This window comes from Dromaius novaehollandiae, chromosome 17 (genome assembly GCF_036370855.1).
Source record: "Dromaius novaehollandiae isolate bDroNov1 chromosome 17, bDroNov1.hap1, whole genome shotgun sequence".
Taxonomy (NCBI): Eukaryota; Metazoa; Chordata; class Aves; order Casuariiformes; family Dromaiidae; genus Dromaius; species Dromaius novaehollandiae.
The window spans coordinates 16,025,343-16,048,378 of record NC_088114.1 but is presented as its reverse complement, the minus strand read 5'-3'; the positions used below and the strand labels follow the sequence as shown (position 1 = coordinate 16,048,378).

General features: G+C 57.9%; 1 protein-coding gene across 1 annotated transcript; it reads left to right on the top strand.

Moving 5' to 3' along the window:
* The first annotated feature begins 336 nt into the window (after positions 1–336).
* OAS1 (2'-5'-oligoadenylate synthetase 1) lies at positions 337–5,436 on the top strand. The gene is made up of 6 exons (XM_026117387.2): positions 337–572; positions 2,323–2,602; positions 2,782–2,957; positions 3,174–3,424; positions 3,981–4,128; positions 4,554–5,436. The coding sequence occupies exons 1-6, from the start codon at positions 393–395 to the stop codon at positions 4,716–4,718; spliced, it is 1,200 nt and encodes a 399-aa protein (XP_025973172.2). The 5' UTR covers positions 337–392; the 3' UTR covers positions 4,719–5,436.
* Positions 5,437–23,036: the final 17,600 nt, after the last annotated feature.

Here is a 23,036-nt window from a genome sequence, read left to right as displayed (position 1 = left end):
CTCTGGAGGGACAGAGGACGGCGGCAGGGGCTGTTCCCCTGGCTGATCTAACGCTGCTCACAGGCCCATTGCACAGGCCTGGTGTCCTCGTCCCAGGGCTGGGCACATGCAGGCGGGAGCTCCCTGGGAGCCCAGGGCAGAAAGGGTGGAGGGCAACAAGGGTGCTCTGCCAGCCCGGGGCTCCCACAAGGGCTTTCTGTGGGGCCTGCCAGGCCCAGGCCAGCTGTGCTGCTGCCCCTGCTGCCCCTGCTGCCCCAGCCCTGGGACAAGGACACGCCCTGCCTGGAGCTGAGCCATGGGGTGGAGATGCTGCAGGAAACGAAACTCAGAGGCTTCAGGAGCAGGCTGAGCTGCGAGCTGCACGGGCGCTGTCACAGCTCCAGCAGTGGCTCATGGAGCTCTACAGCACCCCGTCGAAGCAGCTGGACAAGTTCATCTATGAGAAGCTGCAGCCCGACAGAGTGTTCCTGGAGCAGCTGCAGCATGCCGTGCACATGATCTGCGAGTTCCTGCGGGAGTCCTGCTTTGTGGTGGCATCTGCACCTCGAACGCGGGTCCTCAAGGTCGTCAAGGTCAGTGGGGCCCTGGGGCTGCTAGGTCACAGCCTTCCAGAGCCGCCGGGTCCCTCGGTCTCCCAGCCTGAGGTAGGAAGGATTACTTGTTGGACAAGCAGGAGCAGCTCATTTTGGCAGGGGTATTTGCTGGAGGTTGTTATGGAAATTAGGCTTGTCGGCCACCATAACAGGGCTCGACGCTAGGTTCCCACAGAAAAGTTCAGAGCTAAATCAAAACAAATCAGATAATTTTAATCACGCGCGTGCCGTAATTACAGCTCGAGTTGGGTGCCTCCAAAGAGGGACCCTAACATAAACAAATCCTGGGCAATTACAGTTTTTTCAACTTACATTTCCCACCCCTCACGTGGTAGTTAGACCAATAGTAATTTTTTGGTCTGGGGTCTCTTGCTCCTCATTGGGTCTCATCGTCATTCTCAGGTAAGCTGTTTTTCTCCTTATTTTTGTTTTTTGCGGTCTCTGATGACAGTTGTACCTCTGTTTTTGTTGGGTCTTACTGTTGTGTCTCAAGGTCCTGAGGAGGAGGTGATTCTAAATCATAACAATTAACACTGCCCCAGCAGTGAGCTAAGGCTTTGTCCCTCAAGGTCCTAATGCGCTGCACTGCTCTTATTCCAAAGCCTTGACACCCTCCCTTTGGGAGTGTGAGACGCAGGAATGCAGACTGCTTGTAACTTCCTTATCTTCCCAGCTTGAACCAGCTCTGAGGCCCTTTTCTTACTGGACTAAGTAAAAGTTCATTATTTTATCTAAGTGCGGCCTAAGGCTTCAGCAAATTTAGCTACTCATGCTAAGCAAGTTTTATATAAGTTGTGCTAAGCGGCTACCTCTAGACAGTTTCAGTTCGCTATTCCTTAACAGAGGTGCCCCCAATGCCCCAAAAGGGCTTCCACTTCTCAGTGCTTCCGCCACTGGGAAGCAGCTGGTGTCTTAACCAAGGTGGGTGCCTGGCCCCTCACTTGTGCCTGGACAAGGGGAATCAGGCACTCAGTTCTCTGTTGGGCTGGGCGGAGAGTCCTGCGTTGCCACTGACGTGCTGCGCAACTCGGGGCCTGGAACGGGCCGCAGTCCCAGCCCTGGGAAAGCTCCACAGAGGGAGGAAGAAAACATCCTTGCAGGTGTTTCCAAGTGTCCTTTCAGGCTTGTTTGCTGGAAATCTCTATTTCATTCCATGAGAATAGCATGACATTTCCAGGGCATGATGGGCTGCTCTGAAGTTAAAGGGTCCTGGGTCACTTGTTTTTGTGGTCCAAAAGGCATGCTGGTAGGGCACAGGGCATCAGCAGAGCTTTAGGCAAAGCCTGCCAGATAGGGCTGAAGATGTGGCAGCTCAGTTTGCTCAGTGTCTCCAGGCAGGCATTTTGCAGGGAGTCGTTCTGGAAATTGTTTTCTAACCCAGTGTGTGGGAAGATGCTGGAGAGCAGGAAGTCTTTTAGCCTGTCAGAAGCTGTGGTTGCAGGACCTAAAGCTTGAGAAGTTCAGACATGCTTTTCTGCTGAGGAGGGCACCGGCTCCGCACCAGAAGTCCAGACCTGGCTGACCCTGAGGCCAGGAGTCAGAGGGGACAAATGGCTTTTGGGGTCCCTCTGTGTGACCAGGCTTCGCCAGGAGGTCGTGCCCACATCTCCCCAGCTCCGTCAGAGCCAGGGGATAAGGTGTGGGCCCTGCCGGCCCTCCTGCTGTCAAGGGAAGCCCTGCAGGAAGGCAGACTATGGACAGCCAGTGGTAACTCTCCTGTTCCCTGCAGGGTGGCTCTGCAGGCAAAGGCACAGCCCTCAAAGAGAACTCTGACGCTGACCTCGTGGTGTTTCTCAGCTGCTTCAAGGACTATGAGGACCAAAGGAAAAACCGGGAAGAGATCATCCGTGAGATCCAGCAGAGGCTGGTGGAGTGCAAGAAGCAGAGGCATTTTGAGTTGGAGTTTGACGTGATTCGGCCAAATGCCCGTGTGCTGAGCTTCCAGCTGAGCTCCAGGACACTCTCTGAGTCCATCAGCTTTGATGTGCTGCCAGCCTATGACGCACTAGGTACGGTCTGCTGCCCCGCCTGGCTGCCCACTCTGCCGGGCAATTCCTGAGCCAGGGACTTGCCACTCTGCTGGGCCCTTGCCTACAGCAGGGCTTGCTGGGGCTGAGGTGTGCCAGCTCCCTGTCCCTGTCATGCCCCCCTCACATCTGTACCTTTCTGCTTTGCTTCTCTCTCACAGACCACCTTGTCTCTGGCTACAAGGTCAACCCCATGGTTTACATCCAGCTCTTCCAGAAGTGCTTGCCAGGGGGTGAATTCTCCACCTGCTTCACGGAGCTGCAGCGGGACTTCATCGTCAGCCGCCCTACCAAAGTGAAGAGCCTGATCCGCCTGGTGAAGCACTGGTACAAGAGCGTAAGTTGGGCCAGGCTTCCCAGGGCTGCTGGGGGGCCAGGGCTGGCACCTTGAAAGCAGTGGTTCTCCTCCAGGGTCAGAGGGAGGTGGAGGGGCTGGGAATGGAGGGGAAGAACTGCCAAAAATGAGCTGCTGGGACTCCCAGCCCTCCACAAGGCTGAACAGATCTGCATCCCGCCCATGGACACACTCACTGCTCTGCCCTGTCCTTCTCAGTACGTCCGTCAGCACAAGCAGATGCTGAGGAATGGTGAGAGCCTGCCACCGAAGTATGCCCTGGAGCTCCTGACGGTCTACGCCTGGGAGGAGGGGAGTGGGGAAACAAACTTCAGCATGGCCGAGGCCTTCCGCACAGTGCTGGAGCTGCTGCAGCACTATCAGCAGCTCTGTGTCTACTGGACTGTCAACTACGACTTCAGCAATGAGACTCTGAGGAGCTACCTGTCACGTCAGCTCAGCAAAAGCAGGTCAGTTCACCTGCCTGTCTGCACCCACCCATCTGCTGCCCAGCCCTCCTTGGGCAGCCGCCAGCTAGCGTGGACCGTGCCCACCCCGGGCTCGTCCCCGTCTGCCTATCCTCCACAGGGGCTCCACAGCCCCCGTCTCCTGACCAGGGGAGGGTTGGGCACGGGGTGCAGCGGGGCCTCTGCACAGCACTGCCGCTGAAGGCTGTGGGGCCTCCCTGCTCGGTGGGGCCAGACAAGGTCCATGGCTGTGAGCGTCGTTGTGCCTCTGTGCAAGGAAGGCTCCTCCCAACACTTCGGGAGCCCGGCTCAGGGAAACGTCCCCAAGTCCCACAGGGGAGGGACCACTTCCTTCCCTTCTCCCCTCCCTCCCAAGGCCACAGCTGCTTATCTGGCAGCTCCACGGGGCACTCAGGCCTGCCCCAGCTGGGGTTTGCAGGGCTGCCAGAGCATCCAGGAGGGGTGAGCGCGGAGGGGTAGGGAGCTGGCGGGGGGGCAGCCCCTAGGGGTGCTGTGAACAGGGCCACACTGCGCCCCTTTGTGTCTCCCTGAATCGTAGGCCTGTCATCCTCGACCCGGCTGACCCAACGAATATTGTGGGCAACGGGAGCCGCTGGGACCTGGTGGCGAAGGAGGCTGAAAAGTGCTGTAGGCAGCAATGCTGCATGTCCAGCAGTGGAACGCCTGTGCGGCCGTGGAACGTGCCGGTGAGGCAGGACTCACAAAAATACTAGGGGGATAAAACAGGGGTCAGAGCACACTGGGACAGGGGGGATGACTAAGGCCCCTGGCCCTGCCCCTGCTTCTGCGCATCTTTTGGGTGGGCACGAGTGTGAGAGACCACCTCCCGGTCCTTCCCCTCTGCTGCGCTCTCCAGCAGCTCCTCCCTGCCCAGAGACCTTGCTAGCACATGGGTCTGGGTCTGGGGCACAGCCCAGGCCTTTGCAGTTCCATTTGTCCCTGGAAGCCATGCACTGCTTCTCTCCACATATAGCCGCTCTCTCTCCTCAGTGGCTGCCGCACACCCCCTGGATATTAATGCTGCAGTGGGTCTGAGGGAGACTGGGGCTGGTTTGGTCCCTCAGGCAAGAGAGAGGTCTCTGCTCACTTCCAGTGTCTGTTCCTGTTACAGCCTGAGCAAACACACTGGAAGAGGAAGGATGTCTGCAGACTGAACTACTTGAGACCGGCTGAAGACCTGTGCTGTCCGCTGTCAGCACCTCAACCTGCACCTGTCTCTCCCATCAGCACCTTCCCAAGGCCACAGTGGTCAGAAGACCTCTGCACTGTCCTCTGAGGGACCGCTCTTGAGCACGTCCTTGGGCAGGAGGGCATGGGAAGAGGGAGCGGGATGAAGGCAGGGACTCCTGGGCTCTGCTTCTGTTCCTTGGGCTCAGAGGAGCGATGGACATGGGGCTGATGTCACCTCTGGTAGAATGCACCCGGTTCCCACCGGCACCCCGGTTTTACAGGTCGCTGTGCCTGCTGGTGATGTTATTTGCTGCGGGGGAAGGGGAGGCGAGCTCTCCATGGTAGTGGGCAGCTGTGCTCCTGCTGCCCTGCCTCCTCCTCCTCCTCCTCCTCCTCCTCCTCCTCCCCTTGCTGCAGGCACCTTCTCTTCCCCATCTGCAGCCCGGCTCCCAGCCCTGTCCCTTACAAGCTCTGTGGGGGAGAAGAACCCACGCAAGGGCACGCAGAGCCCAGTCTGCAGAGCTGGGGGTGCCTCCTCGGGCGGCAGGCAGGAGCATCTCCTGCCTTCATCTCCGAGCAGGTAGGCCCTGCCCTGCCCAAGCAACGCAGCTCCTCACCTCCAGCCTCCCCAGCTCTGCCCTGCTCTCCAGGAACACTGCAAGGGCCTGGCGTCACGCGTGACCCGGAGCAGAGGGAATACGCGGAGGCGTGGCGGGGCATCGTCCTCCCTTTCTGGACGGCCAGCAGGCTCACTGACTCACCCTTCAGCCCCCTTCCTGCGTCCAGCAGCACCTCCTCATTAAACCCTGCCGTGCTTTCCATTGCCACGCGCTTCTTTCTGCCGCCATCATGGGGCAGGTTTGAGAGGCCGAAGCGGAGCCACAGCCAGCCCTCACCCAGCCCGGGGAGGCCGTCTCTCCCACGAGGTTTCACCCCTCGGTAGTCAGGGCAGAGCAGCCCTCGTGCTGTACAGGCATGTGGGCTGCTTTCCCGGGCTGCTGCCAGGCACGTGGCGCCATCCCGCTTCAGGAGAGGTGCTGAGAGCTGAGAGCCACTTTGCTGTTCCCGCTTCCAGGGTGCAGGGAAAGTGACATCTCACATCTCCCAGCTTTCCAGAGCCCTCCCGGGCCCGTGCAGCTCGCCCGGGACCGTGTCGGTGCATGGCACAGTTCCGCCTTTTCTGCGCAGGGAGGCCAGATGTGCACGGCCTGCAGCACGGCCTCTCCTGGGGCTGCTACGCGGGCACAGAGGCTGCGGAGGGGGTGTTCCCCGGCTGCGCTGCCCACCCGAAAGCACCGCCGTGGCCGCCTGCGCGGGGGCACGGGGCTGGAGCGTGGCAAGGGACCGGGCGGGCGGCTGCGGGGAGAGAGGCCGGCGGGAGCTGGGGGAGGCTCCCTGGCACGGCAGCGTGCTGGCGGGGAAGGGCTGGGGGCGGGGAGGACCCCAGGCGTGGGGACCGGAGAGAGGAGGTGTGGGGGACAGTGCTGGGCTGGGCCCCGCTCCCCACCCCAAAGTCCCGGCCGGGGCAGATGCGTGCGGGTGCCTGCTGTGCTTCCCCGCCCGCAGGCAAGGCCACGAGGTGGGGCTGATCTGAGGGAGTCTCTGTCCTTGCCCTGGTGCTCGCTGTCCCCACCAGGGACCCACGTCCCGGTTCCCACCGCGGCAGCGGTGTGTGGAGCTGCAGTGGCCGTACGTGGCGAGGTCTACGTGGCGGGGGCCGCAGTGGTGGAGGAGGCCAGGAGCGCTGTGTGCAAGTCACAGCCGCTTCCAGGCAGCTTGGAGAGTGATGGAAACGTGCGCCTGCCTGGGGAGCCCACGGCACTGCCATCACACCCACCGGAGAAAGACAGCAAGAGCTTTGAGGGGCTGGGGGCACACTTCTGGGGCGGCAGCGCGTGCCAAAGGGATGCACGGACACCCCCGAGAGATTGCAGCCTGCGGGCACCCCACGGCAGGGCAGGGCAGGGCAGGGCCACCTCTGAGGGCCTGGGGCCAGGGAAGACCCACGCCAGGGCAGGGACATGCCCGGAGGATTGGAGCAGCAGCGGCAACCAGTAAGAAGCAGAGAGCAGCAGCAAAGAAACCACCGTTTCTGTGACCCCGACCTGCTGCACCGCCTGTTGCCTCACAAGAGGGATTTGGAGGGGCTGAACGTTTTCTGCAGCAAAAAGCAGCGAAGGGGAGACTGGGGAAGGAGGAGGAGAGGTGTTTGTGAGGGTGGTTTTTTGATTCTGTGTGTCCTTTATTTTCTCAATACGTGCATCAGTTGTCAGAAGTTTGTGTTAACTGACAAGAGCTCGAGTAAATTGCCCTTCCATGGCTGGAGACGGTTTTGCCGACAACAGGATCGCAGCCGTCCCAGCACTCCCTGGGGGCCGCACCTACCGCCCACCCCTGGCGCTCCCCGGGCCGTTCCTGCCCTGCTGCCCTCAGCCCAGCCCCCCGAGCAGCCCCGCGCGTTCCCCTCTCGGTCATGTCCATGCGATGGCCGTGATGGAGCGGAGGGCGACGACCGGCTCCCGGCAGACAAGGGGTGAGGGGGGCGGCACCGAGCAGCCTGCTCTGAGCAGGCACCACCACCACACTTGCTGGCTCGTGGATTCCCACGTCCACCGGCAGGAGCAGGACAGACCAACGGGGCCCGGCTCCGCGGCCTTCCTGCCCGCGTGGCGATGCTGGGCCAGCAGGCAGCTGCCAGGGGAGGCTGCGGCGGGGCCCCGGGGCTGCGTTGCCAGGGCCCTGATGTCACCGTGCTGTCCCCCCATGTCACAGTGCTGTCCCCCCATGTCACCGTGCTGTCCCCCGGCAACGCAGTCACAATGCCCCGGGGCAGCAGAAGAGGTGCAGCCTCCCGGGCCCCCTGCCAGAGCACAGAGCTGCCTGCAGCCAGGGGCTCTCGGCAGGCTCTCCGCAGGCTCTCCTTGGGCATGAACGCACCCCCGCGAGGCCAGCAGGGCTATCGATGGCTGCCGAGCGGGGCATTATCGCAGGACCTGCGGGGGCACCAGTGCCTGCACCTCAGGCCACCGAGCGATGGAAGCTCTCAGCAGCCGCACCTCCGTTTGGTACGCAGACCTCCTCCTGGCCTTCCTCTGACCTTACTTCCAGCCCTTGCTCTGCACCTTATCTGCCCGGCTGTGGTGCTGAGACCACTCCCTGCTCTGCCTCGCGGGCTCGTCGAGTGCCTGTGTCTGCCGCTCCGCTCCCTAACGCTGCCTAACGCGGCCTCCCGTGCCCGCTCCCACTTGCCCAGCACCAATCTGCACGTCTAGCCCATTCCTCCCTGCCCTGCAGCCACTTCCAGCCTCTCTCCAGAGGTCCTGCCACCTCCCACGGCAGCTGCCCTTCCCCCTCAGCCCTACGAATGAGGAGCTACCCAGGCAAGGCTGCCCAGGAAGGCAGCAAACTTCACACGGATGCAAATCAACGCCGGAAGCCCCCTGAGAGGAGTGCTGGGTGGCTCCCAGGGAATGCAGGCAGCTTCAGGCAGAGGAAAACCAAGGTGGGTGTCTACCCGGGCGGAGTCCTGGGTGGCTACCTGGGATGGGATTTATGGCCAGCGGAGGCAAAATCTTTTGGATGGCTCCCGAGGAGGAGTCTGGGGCAGCTACCTGGGATGAGAGCTACCACACTGCAAAGGCAAATGACCGCAGGCAGCTACCTGGCAGGAGTGCTGAGCGACAGACACGCCAGGAACGGAGCTAAATTCATGCAGAGGCAAACCAACTAGCGTGGCTGCCTGGAAGGAGTGCTAGACAGCGGCCTGGGATGCCAGCTACACCTCAAAAGAGACCAGGGTACTCAGGGAGCTACATGGGAGGAGTCCCGAGCGGATACCTGGGATGGCAGCTTCCTCCTAACGCAGGCAACCCACATTGGGTGCCTACCTTGGAGGATTCCTGTGCGCATAGCTAAGATGGGAGTTTCCTCTCGGAGGAGGCAAACCAACTCCGGTGGCCGGCTACGCGGGAGGAGTGCTGGGCAGCTATTTGTGTTGGGAGCTTCCTGCGAGCTGAGGCAAACCACCTTGGGCCGCTACCTGAGAGGAGTCCTGGGCAGCTACTGGGGAATGGAGCTACTTCCAGCGGGACAAAATCAAATCTGGTGGCTATGTGGGGAAGTCCCAGGTGGACACCAAAGGAAAGTGCTTTCTCCAGTGGAGGTAACCCAAGGAGGGCTGCTACTTCAGAGCAGTCCTCATCAGCAATCTCAGACAAGATGTTCCACACAACAGAGTGAAACCATCTCAGGCAGCTAGCTCCCTGCAAAGGCACCCCGCTTCGGGCAGCTACCTGGGAGGAGTCCCGGGTGGCTACCTGGGATGGGAGCTTCCTCCAGGAGAGGCATACTGACTCGGGTAGCTACCTGGGAGGAGTTCTGGGCTGCTACCTGGGGTGGGAGCCTCCTCCCAGCAGAGCAAACCAACTCAGGTGCCTTCCTGGGAGGAGTCCTGGGCTGCTACCTGGGATGGGAGCTTCCTGCAAGCAGAGGCCAACCCACTCAGGCCACTACCTGGGAGGAGTCCTGGGTGGCTACCTGGCATGGGTGCTTCCTCCCGGAGAGGCATACTGACTCGGGTAGCTACCTGGGAGGAGTTCTGGGCTGCTACCTGGGATGGGAGCTTCCTACAGGCAGAGGCAAGCCAACTCAGGTGCCTGTCTGTGAGAAGTCCCGGGCTGCCATCTGGGATGGCAGCTTCTTCAAGCAGAGGAAAACCCACTCAGGCCACTACCTGGGAGGAGTCCCGGGTGGCTACCTGGGATGGGAGCTTCCTGCCGGAGAGGAACACTGACTCGGGTAGCTACCTGGGAGGAGTTCTGGGCTGCTACCTGGGATGGGAGCCTCCTCCCAGCAGAGTAAACCAACTCAGGTGCCTGCCTGGGAGGAGTCTTGGGCTGCTACCTGGGATGGGAGCTTCCTGCCGGAGAGGAACACTGACTCGGGTAGCTACCTGGGAGGAGTTCTGGGCTGCTACCTGGGGTGGGAGCCTCCTCCCAGCAGAGTAAACCAACTCAGGTGCCTGCCTGGGAGGAGTCCTGGGCTGCTACCTGGGATGGGTGCTTCCTGCAAGCAGAGACATACCAACTTGGGTAGCTACCTGGGAGGAGTCCTAGGCTGCTACCTGGGATGGGAGCTTCCTGTGAGCAGAGGCCAACCCACTCAGGCCACTACCTGGGAGGAGTCCCGGGTGGCCACCTGGGATGGGAGCTACATCCCAGAGGAAGACAATCAGTGCAGGTGGCTGTCTGGGAGAATTCCTGGGATGCTGCCTACAATAGGACCTTCATGCACACAGAAGAAAACCATCTCAGGCAGCTGCCAGGGAGTAGTCCTGGGTGGCTACCTGGAATGGGAGCTAGCTCTCTGCAAAGGCACCCTACTTTGGGCAGCTACCTGGGAGGAGTCCTTGGTGGCTACCTGGGATGGGTACTTCCTCCCGGAGAGGCATACTGACTCGGATAGCTACCTGGGAGGAGTTCCGGGCTGCTACCTGGGATGGGAGCTGCCTCCCACAAATGTCAACCCACTTGGGTGCCTGCCTGGGAGGAGTCCGGGGCAGCTACCTGGGATGGGAGCTTCCTCCGGGAGAGGCATACTGACTCGGGTAGCTACCTGGGAGGAGTTCTGGGCTGCTACCTGGGGTGGGAGCCTCCTCCCAGCAGAGCAAACCAACTCAGGTGCCTTCCTGGGAGGAGTCCTGGGCTGCTACCTGGGATTGGAGCTTCCTGCAAGCAGAGGCCAACCCACTCAGGCCACTACCTGGGAGGAGTCCCGGGTGGCTACTTGGGATGGGAGCTTCCTCCCGGAGAGGCATACTGACTCGGGTAGCTACCTGGGAGGAGTTCTGGGCTGCTACCTGGGATGGGAGCTTCCTACAGGCAGAGGCAAGCCAACTCAGGTGCCTGTCTGGGAGAAGTCCCGGGCTGCCATCTGGGATGGCAGCTTCCTGCAAGCAGAGGAAAACCCACTCAGGCCACTACCTGGGAGGAGTCCCGGGTGGCTACCTGGGATGGGAGCTTCCTGCCGGAGAGGAACACTGACTCGGGTAGCTACCTGGGAGGAGTCCTGGGCTGCTACCTGGGATGGGTGCTTCCTGCGAGCAGAGGCAAGCCAACTCAGGTGGCTACCTGGGAGGAGTCTTGGGCTGCAACCTGGGAAGGGAGCTACATCCCTGCAAATGTCAACCCACTCGGGTGCCTGCCTGGGAGGAGTCCTGGGCTGCTACCTGGGATGGGAGCTTTCTGCAAGCAGAGGAAAATCTACTCAGGCCACTACCTGGGAGGAGTCCCGGGTGGCTACTTGAGATGGGAGCTTCCTGCCAGAGAGGCATACTGACTCGGGTAGCTACCTGGGAGGAGTCCTGGGCTGCTACCTGGGATGGGTGCTTCCTGCGAGCATAGGCAAGCCAACTCAGGTGGCTACCTGGGAGGAGTCTTGGGCTGCAACCTGGGAAGGGAGCTACATCCCTGCAAATGTCAACCCACTCGGGTGCCTGCCTGGGAGGAGTCCTGGGCTGCTACCTGGGATGGGTGCTTCCTGCAAGCAGAGGCCAACCCACTCAGGCCACTACCCGGGAGGAGTCCCGGGTGGCTACTTGAGATGGGAGCTTCCTCCCGGAGAGGCATACTGACTCGGGTAGCTACCTGGGAGGAGTTCTGGGATGCTACCTGGGATGGGAGCCTCCTCCCAGCAGAGACATACCAACTTGGGTAGCTACCTGGGAGGAGTCCTGGGCTGCTACCTGGGATGGGAGCTTCCTACAGGCAGAGGCCAACCCACTCAGGCCACTACCTGGGAGGAGTCCCGGGTGGCCACCTGGGATGGGAGCTACATCCCAGAGGAAGACAGTCAGTGCAGGTGGCTATCAGGGAGAATTCCTGGGATGCTGCCTACAATAGGACCTTCATGCACACGGAAGAAAACCATCTCAGGCAGCTGCCAGGGAGTAGTCCTGGGTGGCTACCTGGAATGGGAGCTAGCTCTCTGCAAAGGCACCACACCTTGGGCAGCTACCTGGGAGGAGTCCCGGGTGGCTACCTGGGATGGGTACTTCCTCCCGGAGAGGCATACTGACTCGGATAGCTACCTGGGAGGAGTTCCGGGCTGCAACCTGGGATGGGATCCGTTTCCCTGCTACTGTCAACCCACTTGGGTGCCTGCCTGGGAGGAGTCCGGGGCGGCTGCCTGGGATGGGTGCTTCCTCCCCAAGAGACATACCAACTCAGGTGGCTACCTGGGAGAAGTCCCGGGCTGCTATCTGGGAAGGGAGCTTCCTGCAAGCAGAGGCAAAACAACTGAGGCTGCTACCTGGGAGCAACTCTGGGCAGCTACTTGTGAAGGGAGCATGCTTCACGCAGAGGCAAACCAACCAGACAGGCTACCTTGGAGAAATCCCAGGAGTAATCCCGGGCAGCTCCCTGGGATGCCAGCTACCTCCAGTGGAGGCGAAGCTACTCCTTCAGCTACCTGGGAGGAATCATAGGCAGACTAGGACTTGCAGCTGGGATAGAAGCTTCCCCTCGTGGAAGCAAGCCAATTTAAGTGCCCCCCCACACCCCCCCCGGCAGGATTCCTGGGTGGCTACCTGGCAAAGAGGCTTCGTCCCTGCCAAGGAGTCCTCATCAGCGACCCGGGACAAGATCTTTTGAACAACAGAGGAAAACCAGCTGAGATGCCTAGCTGGGAGGAGCGCTGAGCAGCTCCCTGCGGTGGGAGCTGCTTCCCTGTGGAGGCAAAGCAGCTCGCGTTTCTGCCTGGGAGGAGTCCCAGGCCGCTGCCTGGGATGGCTGCTGCATCCCCGCGGAGGAAACCCACATCGACCGGCTGCCCGGGAGGAGTCCTGCAAAGGGAGCGACCTCCAGTGGAGGGAAGGCAGCTTGGGCAGCTACGTGCGAGGAGTTCCAAGAGCCTACTGGTGCTAGGAGCTGCCACTCCGAAGAAGCAAGCGGGCTTGGGTGGCTACCTGGGAGGAGTCCCAGACTGCTGCCTTGCCCGGCAGCTTCCTCCCAGCAGAGGCAATCCAGTTCAGGCAGTTGCCTGCGGGGAGTTTCTGGTGGATACCTGGAATGGGAGCTACCTCCCTGCAGAGGCAAACCATCTCGAGCAGCTATGTCCCAGGAGGCCCCGCTGATACCTGAGGTGGGAACTTCTTCCCTGAGCAGGGACACAGGGAGGAGTCCTGCGTGGCTATGTGTCATGGGAGCTGACTCCCCAAAGTGCAAAACCAACTCTGGCAGCTACTTCGGAGGAGTCCCAAGTGGGTAGATGAGAGCAACCTTGGATGGCAGCTTCCTGCAAGTGCAGGCTATGCCACTCAGGCAGCTACCTGGGCAGAAATTCGGGCTGCTATCTGGGATGGGAAGTACTTGCTATGGGAGTCAAAGCACCTCAGTCAGATGCCCTCCTGGGAGGAGTCTCTGGCAGCTACCTGGGACTGGAGCTAACTGCTAGAGGAGAAAAAGCAACTGGAGAAACTACCTGGGCAGACGTCCAGACTGCTGCCTGGCTTGGGAGATACATCCGAGCAGAGACAAAACAATTTAGGCACCTGCCGTGAAGCAGGCCCAGGTGGCTACCTTGTATACAATCTACCTCCTGGCAGAAACAAGCAGTTGGGTAGGTATCTGGGAGGAGTCCCAAGTGGATCCCTGGGAAGGGCAGTAACTTCATGCAGGGGTCAAAAAGCTGAGGCAACTTCCTAGGATAAGTTGGTGGAAGAGAGCTGGGATTGGAGCTACCTCCCACCGCAGAAAGACAAACGTGGGTGCCAGTCCTGGGTGGCTACTTGGGATCGGAGCTACCACCCAGTGGAGGCAAACCAGCTTGGGCGGCTACCTGGGAGGATCTGTAGGAGCTCTCTGAGGAGTCCGTGGAATTCGAGGTGGCCGCGTGCGACATCTGCCAGCTGCACTGCTCCTGAGGGCATGACTTCTGCCTCTTTGAGGAAACCACAGCCGGGATGAGGGCTATATGCTCGTGGAAGGCTATGGTCCACCAGAGCAAGACAAGGGAAATCTCCTTGGGGATGTGCTCCAGGACACTGGAGTGGGGGTGGGTGTGAGACACCTCCTTTTGAAGCACATTCCTCAAGAGGTGGAGAGCTTTGGCACGATGGAGGAAGACCCCCTCAGCCTGGAGGGCAGAGGAGAGCCATGCCGGAGAAGATAGGCCTGGTGGGACCCGGAAGGGCCTCTTTGTCAAGGAGCCTGGAACAGAGGGCCTAGCAAAGAGAGGTGATGCCACGCCACAGCCTCCTCAAGGCAGGAGAAAGACTGGCAGCCCGAATGCAGGTGTGGCCCTTACCAGCAAAAGGAGCTGGGGCCAGAGGTTGCACTGGAGACTACCTGAAACATAACCTGTGATCCATTCAGGAGGCAAGTGGAGAGAAGGGAGGGGGCGGGCAGTGCTGGTGTCCCCTGCGGGGTGTGAGAACCCCCCCGGGGCTGGCCGGGAGGCAGGCCTTGCTCGCATGCGCAGGGAACAGCCGATCGCCAGCTTTGGGGTCAGGAAGGAATTTTCCCCCGGGACAGATTGGCACTGGTCCCGGGGGTTTTTTGCCTTCCTCTGCGGCATTGAGCACGGCCCGTTCCCAGGCTCCTCTGGGCCATTTCAGGTCCATTTTTGCCTGCTCTTGCAGGAGCAAGACACCAGCTGTGCCCTGCAGCTCTCTCTCTCTGCCCTGGGGCAAGTTCGTAGCGGGAGCTCAGGGACTTCCATGTAGTTATTACATATCGTTGGGGTGTTCTGGGTTGTGCAAAGCAATGTGCGTTTGGAAAGGCTCCAGGCTTGATGCTCCATCAGGAAGGAGCTGCCACTTGTCAGCTGTGTCTGCATGCAATAAAAGTGCAGTGCTTGTAGGCTCTCCTGGATCTGCTGTTTGTGTCATGCGAGTCCTGGCTGCAGCCTGAGAGCTTTGTCCCGCCGCTGCGCTGCAGGAACTGCAGGTACCCTGCTGCCGACAGGGCCTGTCGTCCCCCTTGGAGGGCCTGGAGGGTGGTTCTCTTCCCCAATCCTACCCCGCATGGGTGCCCCTGAGCAGCGTAAGTCCAAGGCCTGTTTGGTCTTAGTCTACTGGCCACTGAGCCCTAGAAAAATGTCAGCAAAATGGGTCTCTTCGGTGCTTGGTGCTCCACATGTCTGCGTGTCTGCTGATCCTGGCCTTCTCAGACACCGTCATGTGGCAGCACAGGTTTGGGCATGTCCCTGCTGCATGCTGCGTGGCGACCCTCGTTACTGCTCCTGTCACCAACCTCAGCTCAGGACCTGTCCTCCAGTATGTAGTGCATCATTGTGGATTGTAGGGTGAGTATCTAGAGCTATAGAAACTATGTATTCTGACAACTTCTCCGTCTCTGAGCAGCCACAATGGTTTGGGGAATTATGAAGACCCCACAATAACATCAGCCTGACTACATTTGTGCAGGGTGGAGTCGAGCTAGGAATCTCATTTGGGTCCTTGTTCTGTGTTTTTATTAGTGCTTCCAAAAAGCAAATACCCCAGCTATGACCATAGTATGAATGCAAAAGAGGCAGATGATCATCAGACATTGTCCCCTGACTGCCCAGAGAACCTGTGACACAGAGCACAAAAGAGGTGAATGGACCAAGAAAGAGGTTACAGGGTAATTGTGTGCATGTGTCCACTGTGGTAAAGGCAGCCACAAGGGCAGAGAGCTGGTGAAGTCACACTGGCACTCTGACTCCGTCGGCATGAAATGAATGAAAGCAGCATTGGGGGTGCTGTGAATATCCAAAATAAATACAAGTTACCAGCTGAACAGCACTGATCCTTTCTTCAGGTATACTCTAATAATAGATCTCTGAAAGAACAGCTGGATTCTCTAATTAATTCAATGCTTTTCTCAGCTGGATTCGCTCCCCATCAATAGATTCCCTCTGTTGCCTCCAACCTTGGTCCTGCTGCAGATTCACCATCCCTGATGAAAACACAGCCCACAGAAACCATGTTTGATTGGGGGCAAGGAAGGTCCAGACAAGCCCTAATTGCCTTCATAGGCTCCCATGTATCAGCAATGTCTCCTTGTCCCTGGGCCCTGTGGCTCACTCCGTCAACTGCTCTTCTGTCTTACTTCCATATTTTGTCACTTTTCAATCCTGGAGACAGCTTGCCTGTTCCTGACACTGGTAGATATCTATAACCTCTTCTCTTGACACTCCACAGTGTGAGTGTTCCTCAGGTTCATCCTCTGTTGAAATCGCTCCTGAGCAGGCCAGTTTGATGCTGGTCGGTAGCAGGGAGGGGACAGCCAGCATTGCGCTGGCAGTGGGGAGCGTGAGGGACAGGCACCGCAGGCACTTGGCACTTTGTGGCTTGTGACGATGGCGTTTGGAAGAAACTGGGAAACCTAAGGTTTGCCAACATGTTGCGCCATCGCTGGCTGTAAAGCCCCACACAGCTGGGATGGAGACCTTTCAGGGCTGCCGGACGCGGTTCTCCATCCCAGGTGGTCTGGGGCGGTAGGAGCTCCAAGGGTATTTGGAACATAAGACTTTGGGGTCATTAAGGTATCTGTTTAAGGTGCTCATTGGTTAGAAACAAGAAGTAACAAGGAAAGCCCTAAATTAAACCCACAGATACACAAAATGAGCAGGCACTAAGGGAGGCAGTGATGAAGACCAGAACTCTTCTGTCCTCCATTGATGGGCCATTAAAAGAACCATTTTGTAGCCTTGAGGGTCAACCTGAACTTTGTAACTGAGAGGGGGAAAAGAAGGGGAAAAGTGTGTGGGGGGGAAGATTATCAGAGGCATTTTACAGGGTATTTGAGAGTGTCTGTGTGAAACTTATTATGGAATACTTAGGGGAAAGGTCAAAGGTGAAGAAATGGAGGGGCCGAGGTGAACAGTGGAGGAAGGAGCATGGGAAAATGGAGAGAAGGGGGGATAAAAAGTGCTGGTGGTATGTAAGCAGGCACTGGTCTGACAGCCCTGCACCTGATCACCAGAGTCTGTCCTGTCTTCTTATTAAATACTGTTCCTTATTTTCTCTGTGAGTCTTTTCTGTCTGTGTGTGAGGAGAGGTCTGGGTGCCAGTGACTGGAGATGGGGACACAGGTCATAGGGCCTGTGTGTCTGTGGTGCCAGCGACTGCAGAGCCGAGGCCAAGGAGGTCTCTCACTAGTGAACTTCAATCCTGGGCAGTGTTAGAGGTGGACCAGGACAGGAGATCTGTGTTCCTGTCTGTGTGAATGCTGTGTTTGTCTGGGTGCTGGTAAAGGCACCGCTCTGTATTGCTTAGCCTGTGCAGCCGGCTCTGTGCGTTTGTGTGTGTGTGTGTGTGTGTGTGTGTGTGTGTGTGTACGCACCTCTGTGTGTGCGTGCCTGTGCATGCGTGTGTGCACCTGTGTACATGGGTGTATCTGCCTCTTTGAAGTACACAGCCTCGCTTCTCGCTGGACCTACAAATGGGAACAGCCACAACCTCATCCATCAGACTGAAATCAGAGAAACCTCCTGTGCCTGAATGCACCAGCTTCAGCTCCAGCAGACTGGAAGGAGAAATCCCCTGGGGCCCAAGGCCTACTGGATTTGGCTAATCCCTTAACCAAAACCAGGGGAACCGGCTTTATTGGGATATATACAGGGTTCAAGGAGGAAACTTCAAGCTTTCAAGTTTCTTCTGAACTTGTTCCCTCTTTGCTGAGCTTTAGGATGATGCAGACGTGACATAGATGTTTGTGGTCTGGGACAGACACACTACAGCCCTGTCACCAGGAGGGCCCCAAAGGGCTGTTGTCCTCTGAATGGAATCAGTTGCATGACTGGCATGGACTCTGCCCAAGCTAGGAGCAATGCAGACATGCATGCTATGACCTGTTAGCCTTATCCTGCAGATTAATCATTCACCTAGCACAGTATAACACTTCCTGCTGCAGGCACCCAAAAATCCACATCAGGGACAGTTGTACAAACTCACAGTTAGATAAAACATACATAATGTTAAGCAATTACTAAGCGTGCAGTAATTTTTTCTGCTAAGCTGTTTTGGCCCTTACAGAAAGATGAAAATGCCAGCATGAAATTTATCTTTGACACCAAAAGGAAGGAGAACGTGTCTTTCAGAAACCAGAAATGCTCCAGCGTTGTGACCCTTTTCTGCTCTCTGGTTTGCCCGTCCACATGATTTCTGCCAAGGCTGGATCCACCCTGACAAGGGGGTCCCCTTTTTTGAGCTGCAACCTCTCATGCTGTTGGTCAACCCCAGCCATATTGACTCATCACTTACCCAGCCTTCATCTGGAAGTGGCGTGATATGCGTCAGCCAGGTACCAGCTGCTGCTTGCAGATCTGCTTCCATCGCGGCAGTTCCCATAATTTAAAAGAAGTCGTCCACCAGGGTAGTAAAACCGCACCTCTCCTAAGTACATAATGTCACTGACATTTGCCTAGGGGTTCAGGGAAAGCAGAAAATGATGGGAATATCCTCCCAGCACCAGTGCCTGACCTGTCATAAGGAACCTGAGAGTCCTGGGTAGGTTTTAGGGTATTTTTTGTCTTTGTTTTTCTCATATCTTATTTGATGCTCTCTGTATTTCCATGTAGGCATTGCTGTTTAACAGGAGCCATGGTAAATTATTGCTGGAAGCCCTGTCAGAACTGCAGCACACAATTCCTGTCTTTTCCTCACCCTCCCTCCTCCTTCCAGCAACAGGAACAGGATTTTGTGGCACAAACCTGTTAGCATGGCTTGGTCCCTCCGTACACGTCTCTCATTGGCCTGAATGCTCTTTACCTGTGCAGAAGCAAGAGGAGTGTGGGCAGGCATTGGTGCTTCCAGCGGGACTGTGAAAGCCTGCGTTAGCCTGATTGACTGAGGGCTCCTGCTCACTCACAGTAGGGTTGGGAAGAAATCTTCACCGTAAGTCATACCAGCAAGGATCCTTGAGGCTCAGACTTCTGTGTACGTGATGGGCACGTTTATTATATCCTAGGTACTTTAGGATGCTCTGAGCCCTTTCACCTAACAAATTCCTTCTGATTACAGGCCTCTCAGATACTGGCAATGTCCAGGACTATGGCTTTGTAGCCATCTCTTGGGCACATTAGGAGTTTGAAGTTTCTTATATGGCTCCCCGTAGTAGTTGTTCTTGGTTCGAACACGTAGGTATAGGTCCACAGTAGATGTGCTATTGTGTTGTCTCATTTAACATGTTATGATTTCAAGACAGTGCAGAGGGCCAAATAATCCCATGCAATCCTGCCCAGGAGCAGAGGGTCCTAGAGGGTTGGTTGTATCACTACTGCCTTATGGCGGGGGCAAATACCCGGCAGGGTCCTCCATGTGCCCACACCTCTGCGGGTCCAGGCCTGCCCGTAGGCTTGGGATACTGTGCTGTGCTGCTGCAGCTTGGAGGCAAAGTGCTGTGCGAGTGTCATGGGATGACAGGAAGAAAGGACACAGTCCCGTCCAATGGTTGGGACTTGCCCACTGAGCTCTACTGCCTGTGAACAGGTGTAGTGCTTTGTACCCACCTACAGCACACCCCACTTCTGCTGACTGCTCTTCGGGAGGTTTCTAGTCCATTTTCTGAATTAGCAAAGGCAGAAGCTAGTGCAGGGCTGGTGTTGCCGGCTCCACGTGGACACTGGCTCATAGGACCTAGGAAGGGTGCAATGCTGGCACCCACACACTGTGCTGTCCTTGGTAAGAGTAGCTACAGGGCAGCACAAAGATCCTCAAATAAGGCCTTGAGGAGGTCTCAACTCACAGGATGACAGTGAGGTATCACTGGGGTGGAGACCCAGAGTAGGAGAGATGCAGGAGGCACCACTTTTTCCAAATTCCTGTGACCTGCTGAGACCCACAGATGACATTAGGGCCTAATCCAGCTCCACACCATCCTCACACCCAAGACCTGCACTGAAAACAGCTGGTGGAGCCACCTAACTTCTGTTCAAAGAGCCTGGAAATTGCAAGAGAGACAATAATTTCCCCTTTTTAATCCCTTCACCCATGAGACTACATTCGAAAGAAAATATATTCAAGAAAGTTATCCCTTTCTTTAAAGGGTCCCTCTTCACATGCTCTGTTCCAAGGGCTGCCAAAGGTGTCCCTACATGAATGTCTTGGCATGATGATAGACTTGCACAGAAAATGAGCTCGGTACTCAGCAGTGGGCAAAAAAACAAATCAGCTTTGGAAATTAGGCAAGGAACAGAGAACAAAACAGAGAAGTCATTACGCCAGAGTACAGCTCTGCACTTCCCATCTGTTCTGGACACTGTGTGCAGGTCTGAGCCCCTCATTTCAGACTGAAGGTTCAGAGAAGGACAAGGGATGAGCAGGGGCCTGGGAGAGCTTCCATGCAGAGAAAGGCTAGGGGAGCAGGGACTTCCCAGTCTGGGAAAGGGAGGACTGAGGCACTGTGGTAGAGGAACAGAATATGAATAACAGAAGTTAGAAGTTAGAAGTTAGAAGTTAGAAGTTAGACAGAGTGGCAGGGGAGGGTGCGCAAGGAGCCACATTCACCATCATTTTGCAGACAGGAGCTAAAGGGCACCCGAAGAAGCTAATGGGGGAGGTTCTGGCAGAGAAGAGGAGGTGTCTGGGCAGCCGGTGGGCAGAATAAAGGGAAATAAAAAACAAGGGAGCTCAGGGCACAACAAATGACAGCTGGGAGTGGGGCAGGGTCAGGGGATTAGAAATGGGAGTAGAGGGAGCGGGAGGGGGACGTGGAGACCGGCTGCCTCCGGGCTCTGCAGGCCAGGATGCTCCCCACTGGTGCCCTGCCTGGAGACAGAGCAGGACCTGGAGGTGGTTGCAGGCACCGGGGTCCCCTGGAGCTCCCTCCTCCTGCGGATGCAGCCCCCAGAAGCCCTGGCAGCCCTGCCGGGGTGGGCAGCCACGGGGGTCCCTCTTCCTGGGTCCTCGCAGTGGAAAGGTGCCAGTGAAAGCTGAGGGGAGAAGCTCTGGTTCTGGAGGAGGTGGGAGAAGCGCCACAGCGTAGCACGCTCCATGTCTCCAGGTGAACTCCCCAGACCATAGCGGAGTAGCTGCAGGGCCTGGAGGCCGGAGGGGTGGAGCTGGCTGTGGATGCAGAGCAGGTCCTGCCTGTTGTCCCCCAGGGGACCTCACAGAGACCCAGTGCAGCCCCGGCCAGAAACAGCCAGCACTGGCCTTCGGAGGCCAGCCAGGACTGCAGGACAAGGACAGTCTGGCTGGCTGGCGCCCAGCACCTGGCCTGAAGGAGAAGGCAGGCAGAAGCCCTGCCCACGCCCAGCTTGCTCTGATGCAGCCGGCACCAGGGGACAGTCAGGGAGCGGTGAGACCCCAGACAGAGCAGCAGCAGAGCCTGGCACCAGCCACATCCCAGCACTGAAGGCTTAGAGAAAGGCCAAGCTTTGCTCCCTCCAAGCCAGTCAAAGCTCCTGGAGGCCACCACAAAGCCCACAGCCTCCAGCAGGCTGTTGTGGAGGTGCTGTAGGCACCTGTAGGCACTTGCTGCAGGCCTGTCTCCCAACGCAGTCCCAGGGGCCCAGTGGAAAGCTGAAAACTTCACCCAGGGCCTAGTATTTGTCAGGACCCAAGCCGTGAATCCTCACCTCTGGGCCTACATTAACAACCAGTGCCTCTACCTGGCCTATGTGCAGCAGGAGCCCCAACATCTCAACAGTCCCCAGCCCCGCAGGCCAGGAGTCCAGGGAGCAGGGGCTCACTCCCCACAGAGGGCTGTGAGGTGGGTGGCATGGACCTCACTCCGCACTGCAGCCGCCCACCGGCCCGGCAGTCGGGTTGGCACCGGTGTCCTGCAGAGGTGCAGTGGAGCATCATCCTCCTTGCTACAGGTCTAGTAGTGCAGGGGGAAACCATCCTGGGTGGAGGGGATGAAGCAACTTCTGGGTGAACAGCAGAATTCACACCAGCATTCACAGCCAAGCCGGTGGTGTTGGAGTCTCCTCTAGATTTGCAAGTTGGTTGAATACATACCTTCAACTCAGATATGAACTACAAGAAATGTCTGTTTGTTCACTTCAGCTCTTCTTTTGACTTCTTACCTTTGCAAGAGATTTGCTCCTATAAAGAAGTTGTTTTTTCTGCTCTGCCTTTTGTGTCCAGGCCAACCAAAGCCCCCGAACGCTCTGGACAGCAGAATGTCTCCTAGTGCTGGCCAGGACGCGGCCACAATGCTTTGTTCATCCTTTCTTCTTTTTATCTCCACAAAGCAGAGAGAACAGCCTATGGAGAGCAGAGACTTACCAAGATCCAATATTCCAGTGAATTTTTTTCTGTAAATACCACTACTGATGTCCCCTCACAAGGGGAAATATCCCATGTTGGTCATTAAAGCACCAAGAGTGCAGTATGTCTTATCCAGGACATCATCGGGGTCGATCAGACCTCTACAGAGCCAGCTTCTCTCCCTGTTTGCCATAAAAGAAACTCAGGCTCCTCAATGTCTCCCCGAGCAGAAATAACAGCCTATCCCCTTCTTCAGAGAGGGGGTGAAACTGCCGTTCAGCTACCGGCGCCCCTCCTGCCTGCGTGCCGCGGGGTGACCAGGACGCAGCCTGCAGAACGTGCTGTCCTTGCCCGCGCACGCCTGTGTGTACACACGTTCGCACGCCTTCAGCCCCACGGGGAGCAGCTCTGCTGGCCAGGACAAAGGGCAAAGCCGGGTGCGGGGGCAGCTGGGGATGGCTTTCAGTGCTGAGAGACCACGGCCCAGCCAGCAGCAGGGCACTCCGTCGTCTGCAGGGTCCTGACATCCATCCCCCACCCGCAAGTCAACCCTACAGGATGCATCACCCTGATGCCTGCACTGGTCCTGGGTGTGCAAAGGGAGGAAGAACAAGGCCCCACATGACCCAAAGACCAGGACAGAGTGAAAAGATAAGATCCCTCTTTGCCTCCACTTCTCTGGGATAAACAAGCCCAGCTCCCTCAGCCTCTCCTTGCACTGAGCTCCAGCCCAACCATCTTGATGTCCTCCACAGGCCTCGCTCCAACGTGTTGATGTCTTTTTTGTGCTGGGGAGCCCCAAACTGGAGCTGGTGTGCCGAATAGAGGGGAGGAAAAAAAAAAAAAAATCGCTTGCCCTACCCCACTCCTGCACTTTTGCTAGCCGAGCCCAGGATGCAGTTGGCCACCTTCACCACGAGGGCCCACTGCTGACTGCTGCCAGCATCTCCCCAGCCTGGGCAGAGGGAAGGACGGGTTTTCAAAGCCAGGCACTCCCTCCATGGCCAGTCTGTGAGCGTCCAGGGCTCTCCAGCACAGCTGCCAGCCTGGGCAGAAGCAGCCCTCGCTGTTGCAGTGCGGCGCTGGCCTTGGCTGCAACCTTGAGCCACGTCAGCTGCCACAAGGCTACGCAGCCCTGCCAGCTGGCAGGCAGGCAGCCCCAGCCATCGGCCCCGAGCCCCGCGCAGCGGGACCCCAGCCCTCACTGCCCAGGACCCCGGGAGC